The sequence below is a fragment of the Rhineura floridana genome, chromosome 6 (assembly GCF_030035675.1).
Source record: "Rhineura floridana isolate rRhiFlo1 chromosome 6, rRhiFlo1.hap2, whole genome shotgun sequence".
NCBI lineage: Eukaryota > Metazoa > Chordata > Lepidosauria > Squamata > Rhineuridae > Rhineura > Rhineura floridana.
In genome coordinates this window covers 155,724,732-155,740,853 of record NC_084485.1, presented here as the reverse complement: position 1 = coordinate 155,740,853, position 16,122 = coordinate 155,724,732, and the positions used below count along the sequence as shown (strand labels likewise).

The 16,122-nt window shown below is 43.0% G+C and overlaps 1 protein-coding gene across 3 annotated transcripts in view; it reads right to left on the bottom strand.

Annotated features, from left to right (window-relative positions):
• Positions 1-16,122, bottom strand: part of AXDND1 (axonemal dynein light chain domain containing 1) — a 92,176-nt gene that overhangs the window by 18,893 nt on the left and 57,161 nt on the right. For all 3 annotated transcript variants that reach the window (XM_061634227.1, XM_061634228.1, XM_061634229.1), the window contains 4 exons: positions 10,074-10,167; positions 8,215-8,423; positions 4,656-4,752; positions 742-852 (listed from right to left, as the gene is read on the bottom strand). In XM_061634227.1, the coding sequence (XP_061490211.1) occupies positions 742-852; positions 4,656-4,752; positions 8,215-8,423; positions 10,074-10,167 (511 nt within the window). The remainder of the gene's footprint in view (positions 1-741; positions 853-4,655; positions 4,753-8,214; positions 8,424-10,073; positions 10,168-16,122) is intronic.

Sequence of the window (16,122 nt, the reverse complement as noted above, 5' to 3'; positions counted from 1 at the left end):
GATGTGGCCAGGGACAGTTTTGGTTTAAATTTGGTTGGGAGGCTACATGTGCCTGCTGTAGAATTTCTTGTCTTGTGAACCGCCCAGAGAGCTTCGGCTATGGGGCGGTCTATAAGTTTAATGAATAAAAATAAAATAAATGGGAAGCATCAGAATGGCATGGGGGAATGTGAAAAATCCACGCTGGCTATAGTATTCATTCATTAACATGTTCATCTGCCTGAGCCCACATCCTCTTTCAGTATGGGGATGGGTGGAAGATTCAGGAACACCCTGGACACACTGATGAACACAGCTGAGACAGATCTTACTTTATATCTATGGAAAAGGGGCAGAGATAGAATTGCCAAATCACAGCCCAGAAAGAGGGGACTGAACTTTAAAATTACAGCCAGTTTCCCTCACACACTCCTCACCTCCTTGTTTCATCCATCCTCCTCTCCCATCTGTGGTAAAACAAACAGGGAGTCCCACTTGTTACTGTGGAGGGGGGGGGAGGAAAGTGGCTACAAGGAACAGGCGATGAACAAGTGGAGGAGCCACAGCTACGTCATCTCCCACATTAATTGATCATTTGAAACTTAAAACATTTGTCCAGGTTATGAATTGGCAACCCTAGATGTAGGGGTGGAAGTCTGGGCCAAATAATGTCGTCTTAATATAAAAAACATTCTCATCATTTAAAAAGTTAAAGTTAAAATCACCACCACCAATTGCATCAAAGATTAATTATTTCAATACCTCTGATCCAAATAACCTGACTAGTTCTTCTTGGCTGATTAAGCTGGTGGGAGTGGTCTTCATCTGAGACAGCAGAAGGTTGCAGGTCTCAATCCAATCCAGGCACTCTGTCTGTATAGAAAAGAGAGAAGCAGCCAATCACCAAAAGAAAAAGAAAATTAATTTATTGCTCTGTGGTACTCTTACAGAGGGCTCAAACAGAGCTCCTTATATTGAACTATGTTTAGAAGAATGCTCTTCTAAGCTTGTACCTCCTCCTCCCTAACATTTCTGCTTCCCACCAAATGGGCAGTGAGTTGGGCTTTACTTGGGTCTGGGATTTTTGAGGGGTCCACTATTAATCCCAGCCACCACCTTCCCTGTAACTGCATACTATGATATCTCATTCACACCTGTAGTAGGAATCTTCAGTGTAATCTAGAGGTCTATGTATTTGCTACCTAGGTAGTAGCAGCCTTTGGCTGGAAAACGCCTTGCCCCAGCTGATGTTTTGTGACTGGTTGCGTTCATAACAATAACGAAAAACACTTTTTACATTCTCAGAGGTACCATTGTCACAATGGAGATTAAGAGGGCCAATGATTAAGGACCTACAAAAATCTGAAGCCACATCTGGCTCCCACTTGACACCAATTCTCTATCACTATCACCAAGCCTGTACTAATCCAACTCCTCCAGACAGCACCATTCCATCAGAAATACAACCTTTAATGGCTCAGTGCTCCAAAATACCTCATCCACTTCCAACTAAGGATGCTTATGGAAGTCAATCTCTGTGAATTCTGAAATGAATTGACCTGATCCACACCTTTCAAATTTGAAAATTGGAACTTATTTGTTAAATCTGTTTCCCACCTTTCCACCAAATCATGCCGGCTTTCACATATACTAAATGTTCTGTTCCAGTCCTCAGATCAAGAAAAGTATTCAAATGCTAATTTTGAGATAAAATATATTTTAAAATACATTTTTAAAAATAATTAGCAGATAACAAAATAGACTATGTGCATCCCTACTTGCAACTTCCCAAACCCAGCCACAGTCTGCTTTTATCTTCCCACTTAGCCTGAAACCACCCAAAACCTACTACAAGCCTTCAGCCAGCACATCTCTTTTTCAATATAGTTTCTGTGAAATAACTCTATTTCTTATCACCAAAATAACCCACTGACGCATGAGACTCTTATCCTGCCTTGCTGCCATTGTTGACTTGACACTACCACAACTTTTCAGCCTTTCCTTTTCCTACCTAGAAGTGAGCACAAAACACTGGGGTCTTTCCATGTCCCATCATGGTTTCTACTATATTTCTGGGGTCAACTGCAGACTTTTTTAAAACTTCTCTCAGTAGGCCCTCCCTTAGCAACACCTTCCCATGGTAGCACTTGGAGCTTCCTGAGCAATTAACAGCCGAGTCTGGATCATCTGTGCGAACAGTTTAAATTTCACACTGGGCAAAAAATCACAATTGAAAACTGGCTGGGCTTTAAAAAGTGTGTGCTGCATTGCTCATGCTGCATTTCCCCATCATTATAAATGGGGAAAACTTACAAAATATACAAAGATGTGCGAGAAGACAAAAAGCTTGACTACAGCTTGTTAGCCACAAACGGCAAAGAGTAGACCAGTTACTACAGCATGCAGAGGCATGCATACGCTGTCAGACACAGTATAACAGAGAAGGATCACAGAGACACAGGAACGACATACTGCAGGGGTGGGGAACTGCAGGCCAGAGAGCCAAACGGCTCCAGGCATCTCTGCCTGACCCTTGGGACTCTTCCTAGGATACACCCTTGTCAACTCCGCTCCTCATTCTCAAGTGCCCTTGAACGTGAAAATACCACTTGCTTACCTGGATGGAGAAGAAATATATGCTACGTGAATGTATGAGCGTGCATGTGTGTAAACCTCTGGCTTCTGTGTGGCTAGAATGTAGCCTACAAACCTAAGAGTCACCTCAATCGCTCTGCCTACTTTTGCCTCTGGCTCCACCCATCACTGACATGCGAGTCCTCTCAAAGGCTGCCCACAAGGGAACAGAGCCCTCGACTGAAAAAGGTTCCGCACTGCTGATACAGATGCACAGGGACAACTGTGAAATCCTGGCTTTCAGTGGCACCATGCTTGTGAAGACCCAGGCACAGCACTAGCACTTGGTATGGTAAGGCAACTCCCTGGGTACAGGGGCTCTAGAGAGCCCATGAGAGCTGCTGGTCCTGTACTTTGTTTTGGCTTGCTATTTTCTTTTTTGTCCCATAACTCAGCAAAGAAGTGATGGTGAAACAACTGTGGTGAACACTGCCAGCTTCATTACCCCGGAATGCCTTGAGGCCAATATAATGTCCAGGGCCATTCTGGGGTAATGACAATGGCTGATGCAGCAGCCACTTTGCCCAGCACTTCTCTTCTCAACTCTGGACTGAGCACAGTCCCCCATCCCCATCTGGCCTAGAAAGGGAGGGAAAGGGTCAGTGGTGGGGATAAGTGGCAGCATTCAGCCCTGCACTGAGAAATGTCAGATGAACCAGCCGCAGCCGACTTCATCGCCCTAGAATGCTCCTGGGCACTACGTTGGGGCCTGAAGGCATTCCGAGGTAATGAAGATGGCATTGGGTGGGGTGGAGGCCATCATGCCCACACCCCCTCTAACATGGGACCAGCCCTGTACAGACCAAACCTTTGGGACAATATCCTTTGTTTTCAAAGCTTCCCAGATGATCAACAGCTTATGCTGAGTACATACAAGCTCCTGTTGATCTCTGCAGTCATTCTGACCCTATAATGCCCCTCCTCAAATCCCTTGACTAGCTTTCAAGTTTTCATCCCCTTATATGTCACATACACATTCTTTGTCCTTCTTTAAACCAGGGATGGGGAAACCTCAGGCTCAGGAGCCAAATTCTCCCGAGGCCACACACCCTCCCAAGCCATACCTGTCACCAGTCCTGTTTTGTACCCTACTTAGTTTTGCCTGGTGCGAACGTGTCCTTGAATTCAAATAATGCCTCTTGCTTGCCTGGATGGAGGACAGAGTGGAACCTGTGTGTATATAGAAACTAACCTACTGTACAAAGATAAATTTTGCATTAATTGCTCTGTCCATTTTTGCCACCGGTCCCTCCCACTACTGGCACGTGACTCCCAGAAGGGCATGTGGCCTGCAGGCTAAAAAAGGTTCCCCACCCGTGCTTTAAAGCTTTTCCCCACCCTATTTTGACCCTTGTCATATTCCTGCCTGTGACTTCTGCTTCTCCAGTTCTATCACTCTCAGACACCTGTCTCTTCTTTTCTAGCATGACTCTGCCCATTCTCTCTGGCTGCCCTTTATGAGGACAGCTCCCACCCTGGGCATACACACGGCGCCATTTCACTCTCTGCTTTCAAAACTCAACTTCTCTATTAAGCCTTTGATTTAGCCCTTTACTTCTTATCCCTACTATAAGCAAGTTTTCACTGCTTCCCCATTTTCTACTCCTAATTTCCCCCATTAATTATTTTAGGTTTCAAACTTCTTGGGGGCAAGGATCTGTCTGCTTGGGCCTGTGACACTCTATTAAGGTGCTATGTACACAGATAGTGTTGTTATAATTATGTGACATGTAGATATGAAATGTTTTTTGGCTGTTGTTTTGACTGTGATTATGTTGTCCATATTTTATATGGTTTTAACGTTGGGAAAATACTGTATTTTGAACAGTGGCTAATAAATTTCTCATCATCATAATCATTCCTAAGAGAGACCATCTCAGTGTTTGAAAGTTTTTTAAAAGGAGTAGTGTGGCAGAAATAAAGGAACTATTTTATTTATTCTATGACTAATCTTTTGTGGTAATAATTTCAAAACCTACAAAAGCAGGATGGATTTGAACTGTACCAAACACAGGCAAGAGAGCACATTTGGTCTTACTCACCTTGATCTTCTCCAATTGTTGCAATTCAAGTTCTGCATTTGGTTCTAAAGCAGCCATTTTCTTACGCGTTATCATTGAAACCATCTCCTTGCAACAGCTGAGGAAATATCTAATGTCATCCAATCTACACAATTGTTAAGTCATAACAATGCTACTTTGAGAGAGGAGATTCTGTCATGTTCTGTCTATTGTGTCTACCATGTTCATTTGAAGTTTACAAACAGAAAAGGGACCTTTGGTCTTATCGTGAAATGGTCTTCTACCTGTATGTAAAGATGATCTCAGGTGGGTGTTGAGCTCCACCTAGTGTTCGAAGGCAGAAAGATCCTGACTGATGTTTTTTGTAGACTTCTAAGTCTTCTCTTGGCTCTATCGCCCAGTTTCCCAATGACAAGTCAGAAATGACCCAGGAAATTACCGTTGTCACTTAACCACATGCATTCTCTGCCATTGTACTCTCTGCAAGAAAACAGTAGCAAAAAAGAACAGAAAAGGACCCTCCCGTGACTGTTTCACAGTAAGACCAAAGGTCCCTCCTCCCATGTGTGTAAGATGATCTCAGGTGGGCCATAGCAAAGCAGACTCATGTAGAGCAGGAACAAAGAAGCCGGGCTGCCTACTGATGTGGAAGAACGTGCTATAGCACTCTTCTCCCAAAAGCCGTTTCCGTTGATGCATATAAGTCAATCCTGTAATGCTCAATAAATGAATGAGGAGTGGCCCACATACCTGCTCAATATACCTCACTCAGAGGAGCAATGTGAAGAAACGCAGTCAGAGTTGCCCTGGCCCTGGTGGAGTAAGCCATAATCCTTGCTGAAGGAGTAAGGTTCAAGGAAGTGTATGCCAGGGTTATACAGGCCTTAAGCCATCATGACAATGTGAAACTAGTAACTTTCTTTCCCAATGAAGTGGGATGGAAAGAGACAAATAGGGTATCAGTTTGTTGGAAGGGCTGTGTCCTGGTTATATATACTTTTAGGGCCCTCCTTACATCCAAAGAGCTTTTTCTGCGGGATGAATGGGTGATGGGCAAAAGGAAGGGAGAATAAGTTCCTATTGACAATGGAAAGAGGACAGAACTTTAGGATAGGAGGGAACACTATGTAGAATCACCCTGTCCTTATGAAAGGTACAGAAGTGTCTGTCTATATAGAGAGAGTTGAGTTCAAAGACCCTGAGAGCTAAGGCGATAACCACTAGGAAAAGGATTTTGAAAGACAGTAAACAAAGGGAGACAGTTTTCAGGGGCTCAAAAGGTGGTTTCTGAAGCACCATTAAAACTTTATGCAAGTCCCAGGATAGGAAGCAATGCTGAACTAGAGATGTACTGGTGGCTCCATGTAAGAATCGCTTTAAGGATGGGTGTGAACCCATGGGCTTTTCCGGTGATGGTGAAAGTACCAAGGATAAAGCAGAAGCCTGGTGACAAAGTGAATTCAGTCTAAGTTCCACGCACAGGTCAGCTTGCAGAAATGTCAAGACATCCTGAATGCCTGCTCTTTTGGGCTGTACGTAGCTCCTTGTGCACCAATCCAAAAACACTTCCCTCATAGAGGAGAGTAGTAGACCACCCTGGGCTCCTTCTGGGAGGAAGGGTGGATATAAATTATTATTATTATTATTATTATTAACAACAGCAACAACAAGAGGCCATCATGTTATCCACTACCTATCCTGATATTTCTGTGTTGATGAGACATCCCCTTCAATATTCAGGCATGAAGGTTTAGCCATGCTGGATCTGGGTGATGAAGCCACCCCTGTGATAGTAGAGGGAAAGATGCCATGGAGGGCTGGTGAGGCCAGTAAAGAGCCACCAATAAGACCCTCGCTTTTTTGTCCCGGACTTTCCTGAGAACTCTGGCCAGAAGTGGAAATGGAAGAAATGTCTACTGCAGTACAGGAGGCCATGGGGAGCCAATTGTGTCTACTGCCTCTGCTGTGGGTTCTACATACGATGAGAAAAACATTTCTACCTGGCAAATTGGTGCGAGATGCGAAGAGATCCACTGCAATGTTCCCGAAGCAGGCCTCTAGCTTTCTAAATACTTTTGGATGCAGCTGTTATTTTCCATTGTGAAGCCGTTACTGACTCAACCAATCAGCCTACTCCTCTTAGAAGTAGGGAGAAGTAGCCACAAGGGACTCCAGGTGATTTTCAGCCCAATGGAGAAGTACTGATGCCCTGTCTTGTAGATTCCTTGACTTCATGCCTCTCTGGCAAATCATATGAGCCTTGGTGGCCATGTTGTCAGTCCATATCAAGACTGTCCGAAGAGGCCTGAGGGTGATGAAATACGCAAGATCTAGGTACATGGCACATAACTCCAGTAATTGTTTTAAAAATATTGTGCAAGAGCCAGAGGACAGATAGTGAAGAATGTGAGGAAGCAGACCCCACAGAAGGAGGCACAGGTAAAACAGGCAGGATTATACAAGGCATTTTGACAGGAACAAGGTTGTTTTTCCCCCCTAGAAGGAGAGAGAAGGAAAATGACAACTAGACATACAAACAACAACAAATAAAAAAACCACAGGCCTGAACCAGGTAGACAGGAGCAGAGAGCACGCAAGCAATCACTCTGGTGAAGGCAGAAAGAGAAACTGAGCGACAGAGCCAAGGGAAGACTAGAAGACTACAAAAACATTTATCAGCATCTTTCTGCCTCCGACCACTAGGAGGAGCTTAATACTCACCTGAGATGGGAGAATGCATGGGAGAATGTGAGGCAACTTAGATCAAAAATAACATACTTTCTGAAAGCCATAAAATCTTTGTTTCAAATCTCATTTCAATGATGAATTCACTAAGGTGGTCTAGTGTCCCTGGGCCACTAGTCTGCCAAATACATGAACAAATAGTTCCAGGAAGTAAGGCATTATGGAGAGCCTACAGAAGGCTTGTTTAATAATCTAGCTCAAATTTAGCATTTACAGAGCGTGTTTAGAGTTCTGAAGTACTTCATATACAATATCTTTATTTATTTATTATTTGGTTTATATCCCGCCCTTCCTCCCAGCAGGAGCCCAGGGCGGCAAACAGAAGCGCTAAAAACACTTTAAAACATCATAAAAACAGACCTTAAAATACATTAAAACAAAACATCTTATATGATCCTTACAACAACCCTCTTGGGATTGTTATCTCTAATTTCCAGATGGAGGGCTGAGCTTGCCTAATGCTACCCAGTTCATCACAGAAGTGAGAATCAAATGGATGTGAGATTCAAAGCATCTACTATGCTATACCAACAACACAAGGAGGAACAGGCTGAAGCACTAAAATTGTTTAGCCATAAAAACAATCTTGGAGGCTTAATCCTACAATATTTACATAAGACACAGAGAATGAATACATCCTCTAGCAGCCTTGTGAGGCGGATACTAGTATTGCCACTTACTGTATGGGCAGAGGCAGAGATATCACTGGATGTACCCTATCATGTCCCTGTGCTTACCCAAGGTCCTTGCTATACAGCTATTTCATCACAGGCTTCTTCCATGCCTGATAGGAAGATCTTATAAAGCAGATAAGATTCAGAAGGATAAGCAATACCTGACTATGTAACAGGAGAACTTGCTCAGCTTTGCAGCCAGGCCCATGGCATCTCCTTCCAGCTTGAAAATGCTCAACATCTTCTGTTCTGCCTGCCTTGCTGCTTCTGCATCAGTCAAGGGGAGAGTATCATGAGTGATGTGGTCTGGCACCATGTGGATGAGCAGGTTTACCATCCACTTGCTCAAAACATTGTGGAAGTCGGTTAACTGTAGAAAGCATAAAGCATAAAGCAAGGGGGATTGAAGCTATATTTAAAAAAACCACAGCATAAATACTAGGGTGAAATCCTAGGTTCGCTTATGTGGGAGCAAGTCCCACTGGTTTACTTCTTTTGTTCCTGAGTAAATGTAAACCACCACAGGCTGTAAGAGTCACAAGCACAAGGCGGAATCTAGCCTCTTCATTCTGAGCATCATCTAGGAAGAAGAAAGGGGCCCCCCTTGTCTTAAAGCAGTGGCTTTCAATCCTTTCAGATCCAGGGCCTATCATTGTCCCTAACTTGAAACAAGACTCACTTTAATTTTTAATCGGATATATTATTTTTAACTTTACTAGAGTTATCTGTCTGCCCATCTTTCTTTCTTCCTTCTTTCTCCCCAACCCCCCTTTCTCCTGTCTTTTCCAAACAATGGTTGCAGCATTACTGGTGTAGCCGTTCTTAGGCCCTGTTGCAACTGGGTTGTAAATTATAACACCACAGAGCTGTAAACAACTAATAATGTAAGGTTTTATTAACATCTATGGCTTGTCTCCAAATATCAGGTGTAGCAGTCTTGGCTCATACGTATACAGCCACTCAACTAGCTTTGAAGCTTACCCCTTCAAGTAAACACAAATTTGCCTTAAGCCCATGCAGGGCACGAAGTTGTGATGGCTGTCAGTCACTGATAGCATGGGTAGGAACTCCATGAAAGGGCCAACGCAAGCAACATGTAGACAGATAGACACACTTGGAGGCAAGGGACCACCCATCAGGGTGAAAAAGGGAAATGCAACATAAAAACTTGCAATGAAAGGGATTTTTTTTCTAGTGGGGAGCTGAAAATGCCTCCCTATTCTCAGGCAGAAATGTGGGAGGCATTTTGGTGATTTTTTGGGGGGGATAAATTCTAATACCTTTTCATGGGGCAGGTGACTTAATGCGAAGGTAACTATGTAACGTCATTCCGAAGCATTATGGGGGGCTTTGGCATCTTGAAAGGCCACCAGTTATGCAGCTGTTGCCACTGTGTTAACAGTAAGCCCTCTGCCCTTGAAAAAATATTTCTGGCCACCCACCTACCTCCAAAATCTCACATATGCTGAATGCCAGGTTGATAAACAATGGCCTTCCAGCCCCACAATAAGGGCATGCATCAGTAATTCCCAAACTGCATCCCGCAACTCAGCAGTAAACTGAAAGAAATACTGAAATAAGACTCTAGTGTGTCCAAAGTATTCACCCAAGGAAGAGGCTACCTGCTGTTAACTCTGCATGATTCACCACCCTGGCCTTGCTTCCTTCCAGGCAGCCTCCAGTGTGGGCAGAGAATTCTGCCTTACATCTGCATCAGCTGTTACTTGACCATTTCAATTGCTCCCAATAGAGAGACAGCCTGTCTGCTGGCCCTCAGAAAAGGCTGCCTTTCTGCCTGAATCACTCTACTTTGGGATTGGCTGCTTCCCATCAAGACGCATGCTCCGAAGAGTCCTCCTTCAGAAACACAAGGAGGGGCTCCTCTGAGCACAGATAAGTCTTATCCTTACACTTGAAAAGGCTTACTTTTAGAGTATGTAAGAGTGAGGTTTGCCTCCAATTTTAGTTCAGAAACAAGTGTGCCTTTTATTAGAAGCTGGAGAAACACTGGCACACATACTTCCTGGGTAAGCTGAACATTTTCTTTCTCAGAACCACTAGTAGTGGTCAGGATCCACTGCTGAATCTTCTTGAACACATCCTCAGGGACCATCCTTAAGAGAAACAATCAGTCAACAACAACGACAAAACCCAAAAGGTCAAGCCTTGTGTTTCTACCTTAAACACCCTCACCTTCCAAAATCATGATTAAAATGGGCACAACCCTCCCCCCCTCCAGTTCTGTCCTGAAGAGAAAATTCCACACAATGGCCAAATTATATACCTGAAGGAACCGTTTTACTCAATAGAAATGTTTTCTTCTGGGGGCACCAGCATATCGCCAAGTGAGTATTGTCTTCCTCTCCTGTTGCTTGAGGCAGGAAAGAGTTAACACTCCAAGGGACTCTCAGCTTAGCCCCTCCCACAGAGCGACAGTTCGCCATCTAGCCAAGCTTGAAAGTATTACACTTATAAGACTAACACAACTCAAAATAACATTGCGTTCGATGAAGCCAACACGAAACATGAACTTTCAAACTTCTACATCAGTTCCCTGACCAATCTCCCCCCATCTTCCTTGTGTTATTCTTCCTCATGTTGCATCCCAGGGTGGGCCTTGGCGGTGTCCTGATGCCCCCAGAGAAACACCTTTCTGGTGAGTAAAACGGTTCCTTCTCCAGTGGGCACCAGGACACCCCCAAGTGAGATGTTCCAAAGCTAACCTTCTGTGTGGATGGGTACATGCCCCTTAATAATCCAGCAGCACCTGCTAAGAAACTCACCTCCCCACGGCTGCCTCCACAGATGCATAAATGCCCATCTTATAGTACTTGATAAATGTATCCAGGTTTCCCAAGTGGCTGCCTGACAAACCTCTTGTAAAGGAACCTTTGTTGTATGTGCTGCGTAAGCAGCTGCTGCTCTTGTTGAATGTGCCATGATACCAAGGACAGAGTAAGGTGAACCCCTGAATGCTTCAGAAGCAGCCAGAGAAGCTCCAGCTAAGAGGAACTCACTAATGGACACCTGGTAATTTATGCATCCAAACCTCCTGAGTGTTTTGACAGCAGCCAGGGAACCTCCAACAGGGTGAAACTTCTCATACCTACACAGCAATCCCTGAAAGACTGCCATGCTATGTGAACCTGCTGAGTGTCAGTAATATGCAAATGTAAGCTGCTGTTTAAATGAACACAAAGGAACAACAGAAGGCCTGATAGCCTTAATTCCAAGTGAATTAAGGATTATGTAAGAAACAAGAAGAAAAAGACCTTGTTGAAGACAAGGAATAAAGACAAGTTAACATGCATTGAATTTGCTACTGATCTTTCTCGAGGGAGGAAGCAAAACAGAACTGCATATGTGTGAACCTTAGCCAAGTTACCAAGTTGTGCAGAGTAGTGATCCCTACCAAAGGTTACTTTGATCCAGCAGATAATTTAACCTATAAACTAATATTTGTAATTGTTGTTATGTGCCTTCAAGTCGATTATGACTTATGGTGACTTTATGAATCAGTGACCTCCAAGAGCATCTGTCATGAACCACCCTATTCAGATCTTGTAAGTTCAGGTCTGTGGCTTCCTTTATGGAATCAATCCACCTCTTGTTTGGCCTTCCTCTTTTTCTACTCCCTTCTGTTTTTCCCAGCATTATTGTCTTTTCTAGTGAATCATGTCTTCTTATTATGTGTCCAAAGTATTATAACCTTAGTTTCGTCATTTTAGCTTCTAGTGTTAGTTCTGGTTTAATTTGTTCTAACACCCAATTATTTGTCTTTTTTGCAGTCCATGGTATGTGCAAAGCTCTCCTCCAACACCACATTTCAAATGAGCTGATTTTTCTCTTATCCACTTTTTTCACTGTCCAACTTTCACGTCCGTACACAGACATCCGGAATACCATGGACTGAATGACCCTGACTTTAGTGTTCAGTGATACATCTTTGCATTTGAGGACCTTTTCCGGTTCTCTCACAGCTGCCCTCCCCAATCCTAGCCGCCTTCTGATTTCTTGACTATTACTGCCTCCATTTAGGTTAATAACTGTGCTGAGGAATTGATCATCCTTGACAAGTTCAATGTCCTCATTGTCAACTTTAAAGTTACATAAATCTTCTGTTGTCATTACTTTAGTCTTCTTGATGTTCAGCTGTAGTCCTGCTTTTGTGCTTTCCTCTTTACTTTTCATCAGCATTCATTTCAAATCATTACTGGTTTCTGCTAAGAGTATGGTATCGTCAGCATATCTTAAATTATATTGATGTTTCTCCCTCCAATTTTCACACCTTCTTCAACTTGGTCCAATCCCGCTTTCCGTATGATATGTTCTGCGTACAAATTAAACAAGTAGGGTGATAAAATACACCCCTGTCTCACACCCTGTGCGATGGGGAGGCAATTGGTTCCTCCATATTCTGTCCTTACAGTAGCCTCTTGTCCAGAGTATAGGTTTGCGCATTAGAACGATCAGATGCTATGGCAACCCCATTTCTTTTAAAACATTCCATAGGTGAGTTTCTGGTGATGGTCTGTTCCATTATCCAAAGTATGTTTGCGATATGATCTCTGGTGCCTCTTCCCTTTCTAAATCCAGCTTGGACCTCTGGCATTTCTCGCTCCATATATGGTAAGAGCCTTTGTTGTAGAATCTTGAGCATTACTTTACTTGCATGGGATATTAAGACAATAGTTTGATAGTTACTGCATTCCTGGGATCCCCCTTCTTTGTAATTGGTATATATATTGAACGCTCCCAGTCTGTGGGCCATTGTTTAGTTTTCCATATTTCTTGACAATTTTTTGTCAAACTTTGGACAGATTCAGTCTCAGTAGCTTGTAGCAACTCTATTGGTATGCCATCTGTTCCTGGTGATTTGTTTCTTCCAAGTATTTTAAGAGCAGCTTTCACCTCACATTCTAAAATTTCTGGTTCTTTATCATACAGTTCCTCCATGAATGAATCTGTCATCCTGGCATCGAGTTCTTCAGTGTACTGCTTCCATCTTCCTTTTATTTTATCTTGGTCAGTCAATGTGCTCCCATTGATTATTCAGCATCCCTACTCTTGGTTTAAATTTCCCTTTCATTTTTCCAATCTTTTGCAACAGGGCTCTTGTTCTTCCCTTTTTGTTGTCCTCTTTATCTATACAATAACTATTGTAATAGTCTCTTTGTCCCTACATACTATTCGCTGTATTGTTGCATTTAGGGTTCTGACTGTGTTTCTATCTCCTTTTGCTTTTGCTTTCCTTCTCTCTTTAACCATTTTAAGAGTTTCTTCAGTCATCCATTGACATCTTTCTCTCTTTTTAACTAGAGGTATTGTCTTTTTGCATTCTTCCCTGATAATGTCTCTGACTTCACTCCATAGTTTTTCTGGTTCTCTATCAACTAAGTTTAACGCCTCAAATCTGTTCCTTATCTGATCTTTATATTCTTCTGGGATGTTATTATATTTTGGCATTGTGATTCCTTTGTTCTTCTTCTTTAGCTTTACTCTGATTTTCAATACGACCAGTTCATGATCTGTATGCAGTCTGCTCCTGGTCTTGTTCTCACAGAAAGTATGGAACTTCTCCATCTTCTGCTACCAATTATATAATCAATTTGATTCCTTTATTGACCATTTGGTGATGTCCACGTGTACGGTCATCTTTTCGGTTGCTCAAAAAATGTGTTCGCAAGAAACAAATTATTGGCTTCACAGAATTCAATAAGTCTTTCTCCTTCATTTCTGTCTCCTAAGACCCCATTTCCCCACAATTCCTAGTTCTTCTCTGTTCCCTACTTTTGCATTCCAGTCCCCCATGATTATCAGCACATCTTGTTTTGGTGTGTGATCAATTTCCTCTTGTTCTTCTGCGTAAAATCTCTCCAATTCCTCTTCTTTGGCGTTTGATGCTGGAGCGTAGACTTGGATGATGGTTATGTTAATAGGTTTCCCGTTTAATCTCATTGACATCACTCGCTCAGACCTTGTGTTGTAGCTCCTAATTGCTTTTGCTACATCACTTCTCACTATTAAAGCAACCCCGTTTCTTTTTAGTTTCTCATTTCCCGCATAAAATATTTTGTAGTTGCTTGATTGAAAATGTCCCATTCCTGTCCATTTTAATTCACTCATACCAAGTATTTTAATATTGATACATTCCATTTCTTGCTTGATGATTTCTAACTTTCCCTGGTTCCTGCTTCTCACATTCCATGTTCCTATTGTGTGCATCGTACAACTCCGGACTCTCCTTTTGCATCCGTGCATATCAGCCTCTGGGCTTCCTTTCGGGGTTGACCTAGACGCGTCATTAGTCACAGCGCTATTTGTACTTGTCCTTTGTTCTTCCACAGTAGCTCAATGTGTGCCTTCTGACCTGGCGGGTCTCATCTTGTTGCATTTTGGATACTCTGTTCATAGGGTTTTTTATGGTAAGAGGTATTCAGAGGTGGTTTACCATTGCCTTCCCTTGAGTCTGGATGCATCTTAGCCTGGTGTCTCAGCTTTGACCATTCTGCCTTGGGTGCCCCTGCTAGGAGTCTAGCCTCTTGGTCTAGACTCCTGACGGCATTGCTCTCAGCTTCTTCAACACTCTCAAATCCCCTCACTACATTAAGGTGTGCGTCCTAAAGAGGGAATATCTGTAATATTAACATTAATCTATAAACTGCCATGGGAGTGGTGGTGAAGGGTGGTAATCAATTGTACATTGTACCATTCTAAGTTCCTTGGCTAATGAACTGAACCCCCTGGTAAAATAATAGTATGTCATTGCAGAAGATAATATTGAATATTATTGTTGCAGAGGATATGGCTAAAGCCTCATGGAAACTTGTGAAACGAAAACAATCAGTATTCTATTTATTTGTTGCTATTTAATAGTTCTTGTTACGGTCATCCTATAGGGGACCCTTAAACTCCTCAAGAATTGATAAGATATATGCAATTAACCATTCCTTCAACTGTTAAGGATTGCAGCTCTCCAGAAGAGCAAACTTGTGCTATGCGCTGCTACTCTTGGAAAATACTTCCAAACAAAAATGGCTAGAAATAACCTTCACATTCTCATGACACTCATGAGGTAATAATAATAATAATAATAATAAATTTAATTTTTGTGTCGCCTATCTGGCCGAAGCCACTCTAGGCGACGTACAAACTAAAATTCAGTAAATTACAATACAATACAGATAAAATACAATAAAATCAATACGATCATTAATCACAGCAGCATGAAATCAGTTAGGGTGATCAATAGATAATAAAATATCCCAAAAAAGTTAGCCCTCCCCGGAATTCCTGAAGGCCTGTCCAAAAAGCCAAGTTTTTAATGCCCGGCGAAATATATCCAGGGAAGGGGCATGGCGAAGATCGAATGGGAGGGAGTTCCAGAGAGTGGGGTCCGCCACTGAAAATGCCCTCTCTCTAGTCCCTACCAACCTAGCTGTTTTCGTTGGTGGGACTGAGAGAAGGCCCTGTGTGGCTGATCTGGTTGGGCGGCTTAATTTGTGGTACTGGAGGCGCTCCTTCAGATAAACTGGGCCGAGACCATATAGGGATTTAAAGGTTAAGACCAACACCTTGAATTGGGCCCGGAAAACAACTGGCAGCCAATGTAGGTGAAATAATACTGGCGTGATGTGATCACGGCGGCGGCTGTTTGTAAGCAAACGAGCCGCCGCATTCTGCACCAGTTGTAGTTTCCGGACCGTTTTCAAGGGTAACCCCACGTAGCGCGCATTGCAGTAGTCTAATCGAGAGGTGACCAGGGCATGTACTACCAGTGGGAGCTGCTGCAAAAACAGATGCAGATCAGATAACTGCATGGACTAAGTGTCCTGCTCAGTTGATCTGAATGTAGGCAATACGCACATATAGCCCCTGCGTTTTCTTTGTGGAGACCACAGTTTTGTTTTTAATGAAGCATCTTTGTCTATTGCTTGTGCCCACAAATTCATCACTTGATGCAGATAACACATGAAGCAGCCCCTAGTACTTGTGTTTGAGGTGGGACGGGTCACTTGACAGGAGCTCAGCTGCATGCTTGATTGCAGTTTGTCAAGATGAATTAGTGT